This window comes from Aspergillus melleus (assembly GCF_016097325.1).
Source record: "Aspergillus melleus strain CBS 546.65 chromosome Unknown contig5, whole genome shotgun sequence".
NCBI lineage: Eukaryota > Fungi > Ascomycota > Eurotiomycetes > Eurotiales > Aspergillaceae > Aspergillus > Aspergillus melleus.
In genome coordinates, this window is record NW_025763374.1 from 2490305 (window position 1) to 2505038 (window position 14734).

The 14734-nt window shown below is 50.2% G+C and overlaps 7 protein-coding genes across 7 annotated transcripts; 3 read left to right on the forward strand and 4 right to left on the reverse strand.

Moving 5' to 3' along the window:
- Positions 1-265: 265 nt before the first annotated feature.
- Positions 266-2521, reverse strand: LDX57_009278 (putative metalloreductase transmembrane component; the record flags this gene model as incomplete). The annotated part of the gene is made up of 1 exon (XM_046091004.1): positions 266-2521. One exon carries the CDS (start codon positions 2519-2521, stop codon positions 266-268), a length of 2256 nt encoding a protein of 751 aa, XP_045946979.1.
- A 1345-nt stretch (positions 2522-3866) lies between these two features.
- LDX57_009279 (E3 ubiquitin-protein ligase) lies at positions 3867-4998 on the reverse strand (the record flags this gene model as incomplete). Its single annotated transcript, XM_046091005.1, has 2 exons — positions 3867-3958; positions 4020-4998. 2 exons carry the CDS (start codon positions 4996-4998, stop codon positions 3867-3869), a joined length of 1071 nt encoding a protein of 356 aa, XP_045946980.1.
- Positions 4999-6271: 1273 nt separating this feature from the next.
- LDX57_009280 (3' exoribonuclease family protein) lies at positions 6272-7621 on the forward strand. Its single transcript, XM_046091006.1, has one exon. The coding sequence runs from the start codon at positions 6363-6365 to the stop codon at positions 7563-7565; it is 1203 nt and encodes a 400-aa protein (XP_045946981.1). The 5' UTR covers positions 6272-6362; the 3' UTR covers positions 7566-7621.
- A 197-nt stretch (positions 7622-7818) lies between these two features.
- Positions 7819-9705, reverse strand: LDX57_009281 (aspartic endopeptidase; the record flags this gene model as incomplete). Its single annotated transcript, XM_046091007.1, has 1 exon — positions 7819-9705. The coding sequence occupies one exon, from the start codon at positions 9703-9705 to the stop codon at positions 7819-7821; it is 1887 nt and encodes a 628-aa protein (XP_045946982.1).
- A 204-nt stretch (positions 9706-9909) lies between these two features.
- Positions 9910-11098, forward strand: cyp1 (putative peptidyl prolyl cis-trans isomerase (CypC)). Its single transcript, XM_046091008.1, has 3 exons — positions 9910-10031; positions 10085-10126; positions 10185-11098. Exons 1-3 carry the CDS (start codon positions 9999-10001, stop codon positions 10596-10598), a joined length of 489 nt encoding a protein of 162 aa, XP_045946983.1. The 5' UTR covers positions 9910-9998; the 3' UTR covers positions 10599-11098.
- A 447-nt stretch (positions 11099-11545) lies between these two features.
- MRS6 (putative Rab geranylgeranyl transferase escort protein) lies at positions 11546-13761 on the forward strand. Its single transcript, XM_046091009.1, has 4 exons — positions 11546-11912; positions 11966-12084; positions 12144-13127; positions 13330-13761. The coding sequence occupies exons 1-4, from the start codon at positions 11839-11841 to the stop codon at positions 13677-13679; spliced, it is 1527 nt and encodes a 508-aa protein (XP_045946984.1). The 5' UTR covers positions 11546-11838; the 3' UTR covers positions 13680-13761.
- Positions 13762-14406: 645 nt separating this feature from the next.
- On the reverse strand, positions 14407-14721 carry LDX57_009284 (uncharacterized protein; the record flags this gene model as incomplete). The annotated part of the gene is made up of 1 exon (XM_046091010.1): positions 14407-14721. The coding sequence occupies one exon, from the start codon at positions 14719-14721 to the stop codon at positions 14407-14409; it is 315 nt and encodes a 104-aa protein (XP_045946985.1).
- Between the last annotated feature and the right edge of the window lie 13 nt (positions 14722-14734).

The window sequence follows — 14734 nt, forward strand, 5'->3', positions numbered from 1 at the left end:
TGTATCATCAGAATTATAATAGCGAGAAGGAAGCAAAGAAATAAAGAAAATATAATGCTTTTCCTATGTGCAAAGTAACCCCAAATATACATCCAAACAAAACATTATCGTCAAGACCGAGGACAAGCCCAATCTGGAAACAAACGGGTATCGGGCATCATCATACATTAGACGTTGAAACAAACAAGAGCATTCACCAGCGCATTTTCTGTATAAGATAAATAAATAAGTAAAAGAAAATAGAAATAGCACACGTCAGATCAGATCAGATACTGTAGTTCTCCGCATGAAGAAAGATCTCGTCCTTCGACGAGTCATTCATAACCTGTTGCTGAAGTCGCGCTGTCGTATGCGAAACTTCAACTCTCATGCTCGGGGGCCCGCAGACGAAAACACAGGCTCGGCGACCGAAACCCCGCGAATATTCGGTCAGCAGGCGTGGGATATCCGGACGCACGTAATCGATGCGCCAGCCGTTGCGTCTCTGCTGCGGCAAGGTGGCATAGCGCGGAAGTGACCGCGTAGACACAGCCGGGGAGTGAGAGAAGCCGAAATCGAATGGCAGACTCTCATTGCTATCTGACGTTCCTGTGTAAGGAGAGGGAAACTGGTGATTATTCACCATGGGGCTGTAATGTCTGCTGGTGTTGATGTGAGGGAGGGTGTGCACGGGCGGCAGCGCAGTGATAGCGTCTTCATTCTCGCGACGAAGCTCCTTTTCGACTTCCGGGTCGCCGGCAGCTTCTTCGCGAATGAACGCGGAGTTGCGCTTGTCAAACACCTGCAAGGTGTTGTAGATTTTCTCCTGCACGATGTCCTCGGACAGCCGGCCATCAACGGTGTATTGTGGGGAGCCGGTGAGGAAGAAATGGAAGTGGACGGAGTTGGGAGGTGCGAAATCTCGGCAGATACGAAGCTCTTCTTTGAACCATTCGATTGACTCGGGGTTTCTGAATGCCCAGATCACTCGGATAGATTTGGTGACTGCTTTGCGGTCCCGCATCTTCTTGATCAGATAGAGGAGTTGGCTGGCAATTGCGGTGATACCGCTTCCGCCAGCGAAGAAGACCACGTCGTCGAACGCGGCCATTTCACGACGCATGCCGCCATAGGGACCCTCTAGGAAGGCGGTCCATGTTTTATACGGACCATACTCGAAGGCCTTGAGGAAGACCTGGCGAGTGAAGCCGCCGAAAGGACGAAAGACGAGGGCCAAGTCCCGATAATTCTCGCCATACTCGGAGGGAAAGTCGTCGCTGCACAAAGAGGCGATGGTGAATGGGTGGCGCCCGAAAAGCGAGATACCGGGCATGCGCAGGTAGACATATTGGCCCGGTTTCCATCGCATTCGGGTTGCGACTGTCACTTTGACTGTGTTCTGGGGAAGGATGGTTATTGCAGACTCCTCTCCAATCATGAATGATAGCCGGAATGGATTGGTCCAGTTGAGGTAGAACAGTCGAACAATGAAAGACATCACCCAGATGGCAACAGTGGCCCATAAATAGTCCCATGACGTCAAGAAGTTCTTGCAGTGCCAGAAGAGCATGGCGAGGAAGACAATAGATGCTGGCATGTGCACTGCCACGAATAGCTCATACATCCAGGATCGTAGTATGGGTAAAGAATGCAGGCATAAGAAAGCTAGAGGAACAAATGCCGCAAATCCGGTTCCGTAAACGTAGATGTGATTCGGAAGAACCTGCTCGTAGTACACAAAGGACTCGCTTTCCCAGATAGGCGTGACATAGAATGGAATCATATGGATTAGGCTTAGGAACAGGCACAGATAGCCTGCCCATCGATGAAGGACATTTAGTCTCTCGTGGCCGATGCCGGTCATCATGGTGATGAAATTAGCTCGGGTGCTGAGTGCAATTATCCAGGGGATCATGGCCACGGCAATCATCCCAGCACGGATGGCCAAAGGAGGAGATCCCAGAGCAATGGACGAAAAATAAAGCGGTTGAGGGAGGAAGGAATAGAGAGTAACAAAGATCAAGGCTGCAAGGACAACAGCGGAGGCCCCCAATGACGGAAGCACGACGCGGAACTTCCATACTTCTATCACCGGAAGTGGTCGATAGAAGATCCAGCGTACAAATGCGATGGTATTGTTGATCGGTGCAATTGTAGACACTGACGACTGTTGTTTCGCGTTGGTGTTGTTGTTGCTCGGCAGAGGACCATGAGCAGGGAAGAACTGAGTAGTTGAACTGTCCGTAGCTGCACTAGGAAGCTCATATTCGTCCTGAGGAGACCCGACGTACGGAGAAGCCGCAGGAGCATCCTCCTTGTATAGTGCGATCCGTATCTTGTCGCCCCATACATGGTAGAACCGAATGACCGTAGTGATGGCCAGTAGGATCACGGAGAAGAAGACCCATCCCAACGCATATTTGTCGGACTGGTTCCACGGGTCTCGTTGTTGTTCAGCGATGTCTGCCGGAGAATTGGATGCAATGATCGGGATATTGATTCGCTTCGCAATTGAAGCAGCAGCATGCCAGATACCGGACATGGCGCTATTTACCGTGACGCTTCCAGTGTTTCTTGTTCAAACGTCAACCAAAGCTGACTGTATTCCTCTTGACTTGCTTTTATCGCCGCTTCCTTTCCAACAGGCCGACCTCCTCAAAATGTCGGAACAATCATTGTAGTAGTCAATCGTTGCAAAACTATCTCTTGAGTTTGATCGAAGAAGAACTGTATAACCAGCGACAGCAAGCAAGGGTGGATGGATGGATGATACAAAGGCAAGATCACCCCGGTGCGAGCAAAATCAGACGAGAGGGACGAGCAACGAAGATGAGGAGGGGAAGACGGACTAGCAAGGACATCGAGCTTAACATGGCGTCGACCAACGATGAGAGTGCGAGTAATGCAGGATGATAATTGCTCGAGGGCCTCGACGGCGAATGCGGGCGAAATCCCCGCTAATGCACGAGCGGCGGGCGCTGTCACCTGCTGCTCGTCAGGGGATCCTCGCATTGGCTGCCACTCGACTTGCCCGGCGGTAATTCTGCGCTCGTCACTCGCTTTGCGCAGAACTCGTCACCAACGGGGGCTAATGGTTCATGTCGATCGGTGAGTGAAGAATTCTCTGCCCCAGTCCTACTTCTTGGTATATGCACGGTGCATGCCGGATGGGATGCCGTGTTGCTCTTTTGTTCAATTGCGATACGCTGGCTTGGCCCACGCTAATGATGCAGAGTCAGTCACTAGGGGAGAAACCCTGGAAAAGACTGGCTTTTTGAACGCCTTCACCTAGGAAACGGGCTCTTTGTGACCTTCTCATACTCGCTTATCAGTATGAGGCACCTTCGGCTCCATCCGGATCTCCCAACATGAATGGTTCGTCTCTATACGACGAGAGTACACCCTGGAAGGCTCATGTCTCCATCAATTCACAGGTGACGCGGATTGCTTTGGTCCCTATTCGCTAGGTCTTACAACTTGGACCCGGACCGTGCTATGACGGTGATTGAGATGGCTGTGGCGCAGATTCGACGCAGGTTCCCTTACCAACATCCGGTCAAAGCGCTGTTAATACACTGCAAGTCAGGAAGCGAATCACGAGTCGGAGAACTCGCTCAGTGGTGCGCTTGATAGTTCCTTTCCAAGTATATCATGTGGAAAAACTCGTCCAACCGGTAGATGAAGCGCCTCTGATGTTGGAAACTGCTCGCCACCAACTATGGATGAAGTGAACTTAACCCCGCGTGCTCTGATTTGAGAAGAGTGTTGATCTCAATGTGACATCAAGGATAGATACAAATTGAACTTTCACGGTTAATATTCAGCATCATGCATTAGACCAGCTGCGCCGTAATAGAACTTTTGATGCTATCGACATACATAATCGCTCAGAGCGGAGAAACCACACAGTCCACATTGAGATGTCCCCATTTCCAATCGATACCGCAGTCCCAACACCATTCATGCAAGCATGATTCGCCTAGAGTCCAACGGCGGTCAGTTCTGGCATAGGTAAGACAACGGAGCAAGAGAAGACATACACCTAGTAAATTTGCAACCACTTGGCCGCCCTGTTGGAAACCTGCAGCTAGGGCAAGGCCATGTGATCCCCTCTATCGTCCCTATACTTGTAAGTCCGTTGAGAGTGGACCCCTGAGTGTCATTGCTCGGGTGATTACTGGACTGCTCCTGGCCCTCACTGTCGTGAAAATCCTCAATGTCTTCTTGGCTTTCTCTTGAATTTATCATGTCTTCGTATTCCGTGCACGTCATGCCTTCATGCCAGGGTGTTTGTCGGTGAATGAAACATGTTTTCATGCCACAAGAGCCGCAAGCCACAATCGGATCCTCCAGCCCCCCGGCGTGTAGTTGTCCATATCCACAGTTTTCCCGAATGCAGGGAACAAATTCGGCGTCCTCCTCTAGAAGCTGCCATGTCCGCATACGATCATAGTCTTGGAATGTCTGCCGGCTAGCCCATCGATAGACCTCTTCATCGGAAAGCTGTTCATAACAGAGAGGACATGCTAGCGAACTGGTGTCCTGAGAAGAGAACTGGGTGTCAAGACACCGACGAAGACAGCCCAAACAGATTTGTGTGCCGGCTATAGAGGTATGATCACAGCCGGCTGTGATTGGTGTGCTTGGGAAATAGTCATCCCTGAACGTCTCGAAGCAGACAACGCAGGTCAGAAGAGGCGTGTTCTGTAGGTTGATATCGTTGTGGGTTATCGGACGCGGCAAAGGAGTCAAAGGCTCCCTTTGAAGTAAAGAGAGCACTACCCTGGCTGTGAATTCGTCGCTCCAGAAGTTTGTTGACTCATCGTCTGGCACAATGTTGGATGCCGTGAGATGTCCGAGGCTGTCGTCCGTCGATAAATGAGTCTGTTGGGCTCTATCCGTGAAGTCGTTATTTGCTTGAAAATTGTGAGAAGGCTCATGAAGAGAGTATTGGGGTGGTGGAGAGATGCCCCTAGGGTTGATAGCTTGGCAGGTTTCGTCTAGATATGTTGTGTTCATCTTTCCCTCCACGGAATACCGTGTCTGATATAAAAACGCTCAACGATATTGATCCAGAGTCAATGAAATTTGAGAGAGAGTATATGGAATTTCATACTGCCAGCAACAGTATATATGCCTTGAAGCATATACTTACCCATGCTTAGATCTCGCACGAACACAACACAAGAGCATCATCCCTTTTTAGAAGAGGACCCACTAATGCCTGTAGAGGAAGATTTCCATGGGACACTAGAACCAAGAAGGTATCATCTTGCAGGAAATACGAGTCCCAAGTATTCAGTGCGCCACTCCTGGGGCTTCATGGCGTTTGGATTAAACGATCATCGGGGATAGACAACAACATGGCCCGAGGAAGGGTCATGGAAAGTTCGGGCAACTTGGTACGGGGAAATTTGATCATAGACGGAAATAGTCCATTTCTCCACGGATACAGCGGAGATATGAAGGGAAAGGATGTTGTATTGGGAGAACCATGCTGCTGAGAAACAGGTCGATGTCCATTTTGAACGGTCGATGACGGGAAACCACATTATTCACGAGTGAAAGATCCAAAGATTCCCTTCTGATTCCTGATTTCAAATCATCGTGTCATAAACGATTTGCATAAGTCTCCACGTTATGTAGTTATTTGGCATCATTTAGCGGGCCAAACTCAGATTCTGGCTCCCGAGATCTCGTGTTTATATTTAGACGAAGCGACGATCCCGTGACAACTAATAAGCGAGCCGTGGGTTGATCTGGAGAAATATGCCTAAGATAGAGAGATTAGACGAGTACATAATCAAATTTCCTTATGATATCACAATTGCTGCTTGAGAGTATCCGCTGCTTGGAGTCCTTTTTGAATGAGCTCACTGGGCAACGGATCTCGGCGTTATTGCATAAGTTGGGGAAGATGATTAGCTATATTGGATAGTTGTTCCATAATTAGCATATTCTCCCATGAGCAAACCAGCATCCCAAGGAGTTTCCAACGAAATGCTGGTGTCGAACTTGGAGTATCAGGCAGTGCCTTGATCACCGGACACGGAACCAGATTGATTGTATGTTTCTCAAGATTCATGAGATGCATTAATGACCTGCGGCCTAGTAAGTCACTCGATGAAGACAAATGCAATAGAGCGCAACAATCTACGGAGTAGTAGTAATTGTCAAGGCGAGGGAGGCATCGTCAACCTGCGGCACTCTCACCCTCACCGCCTTAGATATGGCAACTATTCTGCCGCCGAAAAATAAGTTGCTGCTTCTTTTTCCTCCTTCGAACAAAGAGCGACAGTCTACCGTCTCAATCCTCAATCTACGTCTTCCATCACTTCGTTCAGTAAATTACCAAAGTTTGTTTGCTACGACCAATTCAAATCATGGCCTCCGCAGCAGGAACCGCTGCCCAACCAACCCCTCCATCCCTCTCTCTCCCCCCCTCCCAGTTCGCCCGGCTGCAACCTCACGCCTATCTTCTCGCCCACTTATCGCCTCCCTCGTCAAGCAACCACCCCTCGATCCGCGCCAACGGCCGAGCTCCCTCGCAATTTCGCATCACCTCCGCAAACACCGGCTCCCTGACGCACACCAATGGCAGCGCGGTGGTGCGAGCCGGCGACACGACGGCCGTCTGCGGCGTGCGCGCAGAGATCCTGCACACAGACGACATTGCCTCGTGGAGTGTATCGCGGTCCGCGCCCTCATCAACGGAGGGAGCCAACAAGCGCCGAAAAGTGAATGAGACCTCCACCGACGACTCCGACAGAAACGAATCCCAAATCGAAGACCTCAACCTTCTGGTCCCCAACCTTTCCTTGAGCACCGGATGCGCTCCGGGTTTCGTCCCCGGCGCACCGCCCTCGTCGCTGGCACAGTCTCTCTCCCACCAGATCCTCACTTTGCTGCATAGCTCGCGACTTGTGCGGGCCGACGACTTGCGGATCTGGTACCAGGCGCCGAACCTAGGCGGCGAGGAGCTAGAACGGCATAACGAGAGCGAGCAGATGGATGTGGATGCCGAGTCCGAGCAGCATGAAAAAGAGATCAAGGCGTTCTGGGTCCTCTATATTGACGTCATGATCATTTCGTTGGCAGGGAACCCGTTTGACGCAGCGTGGGCCTCTGTGCTTGCCGCGTTGCGGGACACGAAGCTCCCGCGTGCGTGGTGGGACGTGGATAACGAGACGGTGGTGTGTTCGGATGCAGTCTCAGAGGCCAAGAAGTTGACGTTGCGTGGAATGCCAGTCGCGAGCTCGTTTGCTGTCTTTGAGGCCGATGCGGCGAGTGGGTGGAGGGCTGTGGTTATCCCTGATGCGGAAGAGGAGAGGAAGATTACGGAGAGTCGGAGACAGGGAATTCAGCGGAGGTGGGTTCTCGCTGATCCTGATGGTTATGAGGAGGGTTTGAGCCAGGAGCGGGTATGCATTGTGGTGGATAAGGAGCAGGGCGGCAAGGGGAAGACTACGATCTTGAGGATGGAAAAGAATGGTGGTTTGGCGGTGGATAGCAGTGAGTTGAAGGAGCTGATTGATGTGTCTGCGCAGCGATGGGATGATGTGAAGCGCATCTTGGAACAATGTTGAAGGATGGCTTTGGAGACCTTACCTAACTATGATTACTGTTGATGATACCAACTAGATTTTGAAAAAAGTCCTTCAGAACATGATGTATTGATATATCTCGCATGGGCAGCAGCCATTGTAAACCTGGACCGCTGGAATATGAAACAGAACAAAAAAGGCATCGATTCCGCCCAAACGCCTCTAGCCATGCCTTTTTTCATCGAGAGTACAAAGAAAATGTAACAGTTTCTAGACAGACAGCGGATTGATACCCCTACTCAGCAGTAGCTTTTGCTGTGTTCCTAGGGCTCCTGCGTTGTCTTTTGGTAGGAGGTTCGTTATCAGGCTTCGAACCACTAATGACAGCCCAGTTCTCGTCTTCCACGGGAGAGTCAGTACGAGTCGACGAGCTCTTCGAATCGTCGGTAGCCCCGTCAGTCTCAGCAGCTTTAGCTGCCGACTTTGCCGACTTGCTCTTGCGCGGGATGTAGAATGAGAAAGAAAACAGATCTAAATCCTCGTGGGCTTTGCCATCTTGACCGGACTTCTTGTCCCCAGCTTTATCGTTCTTTCCATCGGCGGATTTATTGGAAGCTTCTTCCGACTTCTGCGCCTTGTCGGCTAATTTCTGTGATTTATTGAAGAGTTTGCTGAAGAAACCAACATTCTTGTCCTTTTCCTGGTGTACCTTTTCTTTATCACCAGAGTCGGTCTCTTCGTCTTCCTCGTCGTCTTCGCTGTCACTGAAGTTCCACATGTGATGGATTTCGCCTTTGACGAAGGCGGTACCCCAAAGAGAAATAAGGACACCGGGAACAAGATACAGCAGAGCGGGTTGAGGGTGGTTGAAACATTGCATGACCACAAGAGTTGCGATCATTCCAACCAGGTACCCAACGACACTAGCCTTGAAGTAGGTCTTGGGAAAGAGTCGAGCATCCTGATAAGGGGGTTCCAGCTCAGCCTCTTGCGGTTTCATGGGCTTCGTCCAGAAACGTTCGCCCCAACCCCCTCTAGCGGATTGATAGATAGGCTTGACCGGCTCTTCCTCGTTACCTTCAGCCTTCGCTTTCTGGTATCCCTTCCGCAGGTAATAAAGATAAAGATCGAAGCGAAGTGCGTGGCCGACCATCATACCGGGGATGACGATGTCGCCCAAACCCAACATGGCCAACGAAACAGTGTCGGACGGCTGGCCTGGACCTGCAGGCCGAGGAAACAGGAGCTTGATCGGCACATCCAATGATTTCGCAACTGTAACCATCAACGGCGTGAAATAGACGAAGTAGATATCGTAGAAGAAGAGCGAGCCGAGGATGAGGGATCCAGTGAGGAAGGTAGACGGCGACATAAACTGCAGAACCCCATAGCAGAAGCTGAATCCGAGGAAGTTGGTTAACCACCACGGCTTCTCAACGAAAGCGAAGTATCCCACAGCCGGCAGGGCCAGCAAGATACTGAACAAGTCCAGCATGTCCACTGAAATTTCGGCCTTGCAGATGCGGTGGATGTTGATTTTGAATTTAGCCTTCTGATAGATCGCATTGCGATAAGTCCAGAGCAGGTCGATAGTGGAGTCTGGCAATGGGAAGGAACCAAAGATGCCTGGAAGGGGAGAGCGTCGGACTTGTGAAGGAGCAGTTTCGCCAACAGCTGTGAAAACGCGCTCCAACTGCTGCACCTTCCAGAGCCCACCATCATATGTATATGTCCGTGGGAAGGCAAATGACCGGAAAACCGAGAGAACATCCCGCAAGAAGGCTATGGCGAAGAACACGCCCATCTGAGAGAAATAAAAGCCCAGAATCTTGTTCAGAAGCTCAGCACCCATGTATTTTATCACCAAGTATAGTCCACCAAGAGTCAGACCGGCAGTCAAAGGAAACATTATTGCATCACTAGGCTCTAGTGACTCCATCTTTCCCTTGCTTTCTCCCTCCTCTTCGTCGTCTTCGTCTTCGTCGTCGGACTCGTCATCGTCAGTTTTCTTGGGGCGTTTCGCGGCAGAGTTTGGTCTTGAAAGCGAAGCATGGGCACCGATGTAGATCGGGAATAAAGCGGAAACAAGGAGATGCGCGTAGGTCGGAATGAGAGGTTTGACAGCTGTGATGTGGTAGATCGCCTGGCCCAGGAATTCAGCAAACGGGCTGACCTCGTCCATCCTGATGGTTGCGATGAAGTTTGAGATCGTTTAAAGGTAAGGATAGTACAAGATTCAATTGTTCATAGTTGATGATAAATTGAGGTTATCGTGACTGTGAAGCCATTAAATCATGGCTCCGTGAGGGGTGTTTATATGGGAGAAAACAATCGACAGGTTGCATCACTGATGACATGCAGGACATGCCAAGACCGGCATTTCCCCGCCGCCTACAGTTCCAGAGAAACTCCGTTGATCAACTTCCGGTTCCTTGCGATTCAACTGGCATTTTCCCTTCCATACCCATATTTACAATGGCGACAGACGTGGCTTTTGATACGAGCATGGTGAGACTCCGTGTGATATTTTCATATCTCGATTAATCGCTCATTCCCTGCAGGGCTCGTTCACCGTGGAGCTCTACAATGAGCATGCGCCCAAGGTCAGTATTCATGTTTTCAAGTCAAAGTGGATAAGTCTAATTCTATTGTGAGTATTAGACGTGCAAAAACTTCGCGACCCTTGCTCAGAGAGGCTACTACAACAACGTCGTCTTCCATCGTATCATCCCCAACTTCATGGTACAAACTGGCGATCCTACCGGCACCGGTCGAGGAGGAAGCTCGATCTACGGCGAGAAATTCGAGGACGAGATCCATGCCGGCCTCAAGCATACCGGCGCCGGCATCTTGAGTATGGCGAACAGCGGACCCAATACCAACGGCAGTCAATTCTTCGTCACCCTTGCGCCAACCCCGTGGCTGGATGGAAAACATACTATTTTCGGTCGCGTGAAGAGCGGAATGCGAGTGATCCAGCGCATGGGACTGGTCAAAACAAATGGCGAGGACCGACCGGTAGACGAGGTCAAGATCATTCGCGCCAGAGTTGTGGAAGAGGGAGGAGAAGAGTGAGCTGGCCGCTGGGATACGCCTCCAATCTGGCCGGCCTTTATTTCGAACTTCAACCAACCCAGCGGTCGTTCCTCGCCAGCAGGCATATTGTTCAAGATCATCATACTGGTGCAGACAGAAGCTAGTCATTGGTATAAACCCCAAGGTGCCGCCGCTTCGCTGCACGCCGAGAGATGACCGACGTCTTGACTATTGGAAGTCACACAATCGCCCAGCACCCTGCGAAGGATACACAGCTCTGGTAGTGGTCGAGTATACTGATTTACAAACATGTCAATATCACTTAGACAGAGCATAGGCTCAGGATTGACAAGAGAATAATTATGGTAATATAATGTATCACTACAAAACGAACTGCTTCTATCAGATGTTTCCAATCTAGAGCAGCAGATACAGAGTGATAGGTTCTCTCTACCACTCCCGTTGACGACAAGACCAGTGAAGGCTTGCACGAAAGAGACAAACTACCATGGTGAGATGGTAGCATGCCCATGCAGAGCACCAGGAGTGGCATGAAGAGGAAAGGAAATGAAGTTGAGCGGACGCGCAAATTTCAACTCGCGCAGATGACCGAGTCTAGCCACTTTGGGAATGGCTCATGGCTCTTCTGCCTTAGGCACTGAGATACCGTAAAGGGAGCACGAAGTATGGATTCCAGATACCACGCGAGCTTGCAGGGAGTGTTTATTCGCTGGCTTTTGGCTGGTATATAATGAAGCTAGGTCTGTTTCTATCTTGATTTTGCATTTTGAACTTGTGCTCCGAGACAGTTTCACTGGAGAGCTTTGGCAAGTCAATAACAACCCTTCTCCGCACAGTAAAATGTAGGTATATGGAGTTCAAGATGGCATCCTTTCACAAAAAATTGACATATCTAATACCACGACATGTCAGAGCAGTGCCTAATCAGCATACTCATGACAGATTATCCCGTAATGATATTGTGCTACATGCCATAAAAACAAGGCCGACATGATGACCCCACCTACGGAGCTTCCAAACACGTGACGCACGAGAGCGGGTCCCGCAGTATTTCTGCGCGTGTCCTTCGTCTTCTTTTCTCCCTCGAAAAATACTTTCGTTCTCGGAACGAATGATCCTCTACGCACCACTCATGGGCTGGAAGGTCCTGCTGCAGAGGCATTCAACAGCGTGTCACCCGACGTGATGATAGCCGGGCACACCCTTGTAAATACAATAACTTGACTGATTTCCAGCTATCATCGGCCACAACACCAGAATGGAGTCGCTTTCTGAGACGCCATGGGATGTAACAATCTCTGGCACCGGTCTGGCCCAGTCACTTTTGGCACTGTGAGTTCTATTTCTACAATGCTCAACATTCAATCGCTAATTTGTTCAAATAGTGCCCTTTCTCGGTCAGGAAAGAAGGTACTTCATGTTGACCGGAACCCTTATTATGGGGGATCGGAGGCAGCATTTAGTCTGCAGGAAGCCCAGGAATGGGCTACCAAAGTAAATCAAGGTGAGCGTCGGCATTAATAAAATAGTCAAGTATGTTGTTGACGTTTCTTTACAAGCTAGAGCCCGAACACTTCCCTTTTGAAGATGCAGTTATCCACTGCCCGGAGGATAATACCCGGTTGTCGGCTTCCAGGGCCTATACCCTGTCACTCTCGCCGCAACTCATCTATTCTCGATCTCGACTGTTGCCTACTTTGGTTTCTTCAAAGGTTTACCGCCAGCTAGAGTTTCAAGCGGTCGGAAGCTGGTGGATTCACCGAACTTCGTCCGGTGATGACAACGGCAGCGGGTCTTTGTACCGAGTACCAAGCAGTCGGGAAGACATCTTTGCGGATGACTTGATCACGGTCAAGTCTAAGCGGACTTTGATGAGGTTTCTCCGTCATATCGGAAAGCCTGAAGAAGATGAGGCAGGTTCCGAGGAGGAAGATCTTTCGTCTTCTCTCCCGGAGTACCTCAACTCGAAGTTTCACGTACCCGCTGAACTTCACGATCCCTTGCTCTCTCTTGCATTGTCACAAGCTGCTCCTCAGCAAACATCTGCTGGATTTGCGGTGCCCCGCATCAAGCGACACCTTGCATCCATTGGCGTGTTCGGTCCTGGATTCGGCGGCTTGTTGGCAAAATGGGGCGGTGGTGCCGAGCTATCCCAGGTCGGTTGCCGCGCCCTTGCTGTCGGTGGTGGAGTCTATGTCTTGAATGCTGGCATCAAGTCTATGAATCCCTCCACTGAAACGGGTGATGGAGTCGCGCGTGCTGATGTGCACCTGTCTAACGACGAGACGATCAACACAAAATTAGTGCTTGGTTCTCAGTGGGACCTTCCTAACCAGGAACGTCCTACTTGTGACAAAGTAGCTAAGTCAATTACGATTGTTTCATCTCCACTCGAGAACCTTTTCCCAGTCACAGCTGAAGGTGCCCCCGTCCCTGCTGGAGCTGTGGTGGTATTCCCAGCGAGCTCCTTGGGGCGGGCAGATGACTCGCCCCCGGTCTATATCTTGGCACATTCGAGCGAGACTGGGGAATGCCCGTCAGGACAAAGTAAGTTCTTATCAATATCATTCCCTCGCCACTGGCCTTCTTGTTGCCCCTGCCTCCCTGCTCATATGATGACTCTTTCTTAAATTTACTTATCTACATTGCCTGAAACGCTATGTTGAAAATTTATAATCTGATCATGAGCATCTTCATTTAAACTTGCCACGCTGCATGGTCTTGCATCAATGCTAACTAACTGTGTTAGGTGTTTTGTATGGTAGCATTGCCTCTCCCGGTGCCGAGGGTCAGGCCTTGATTGAACAGGCGATCCATAAGCTTCTTGAATCAACCGCCGATCCGGATGCAGCTGTTGTGTGGTCCCTGCGTTATACGCAGTTGGGCCACGCCAGCACACAAGCTGGAGCACCAGCCCCCTCGCTCACGCGCCTTTCCAATGATACGTTTTGCTTCCCGCCGCCCAACCTCGATCTTGCTTTTGATGATAGCCTGATCGACGTGGTGAAAGATGCATGGAGGCTAGTGATGGGTGCCCAGGCGAACGAAAGCGAATTCATGGAGTTCGAGGACCGTGAAGGTGCCTACGAAGAGGAATGATCCGCTATTCTGTCTATACTTCTATATAGCTCTCCTCATACTTTCATAGAATCTAACACAATCCATCTATCTCTTTGGAACAACTGTTTTTCTGTAAGCTTCCATCTATCGTACTCCGTCATCTTGGTTAACTGGTAAACTAAAGGCCTTCCAGATCCAATAATCTGCGCAGCTTGCCCAGCTTCCGATCAACCATGCTCATAGCCTTAATGCACGCCGCTTTATTCCCCTTGTACTCGCATGAAACAGGAACATGAACAAGCACATGACGACCGCAATAACGCCAACTGCCATCCTGTTCGCTATTTACGTTAAATTACGATCGAGTGGTAAATCTAGGGAGGTCTAAATTTAAAGTGTCTTGTTCATTCCAGTCATCTAAGAGGATGCCTCACGTCCTCTGCCAGGACCTTGCAGGTACGAATAGGATAAAACCAACAGAGTGGCCAACCCCCTCACTGGCGTCCTCGGCAATTAGATACAGAACAAAGGCGCCAAGTTGACGACACTTGGCAGCGGGGTTTTTTCATCATGAGAAAGGGAAAGAAAAACAAGAACATAAACTACCATATGAAAACGGGCACGCGACATGAGTCTCATGGTGATCGGCAACGCGAAGCAAATGAATGAAAGAGGAAAATCCAGGTCTCGAAGGACTGGCGAGCCAACGCGTAGTATCGGGCAAAAGACGATTATCCAAGCGCCGGTGATGACGGGAGTGAGATCGTCAGGAGCGAGAACGTCTACGTGAATGGGATCTTTCAGACGAAGTAAAGACATAGTGGCGATGGAGTCGAGGGCGTCGGGTGTAGCTGCTAGAACGGCTATACTGGCGACGACGAGAGGGAGAAGGACTGCGGCTCATTTCCTCTTTGATGGGGGAATTAGCGACAGGCTCGTCGGCGACAGGTGCGTTGCCAGGCTTCCTCTCGGTAAGATCGAGAGGTTGATCTTTGGTAGCCGGCTGCTGTTTCTTAACTTCTGCTAACTTGGCCATCAAGTTCTGAGCTTGTTGCGAGAGATCTGCATTATTCATCCCCATCTTTGTCCCGCAT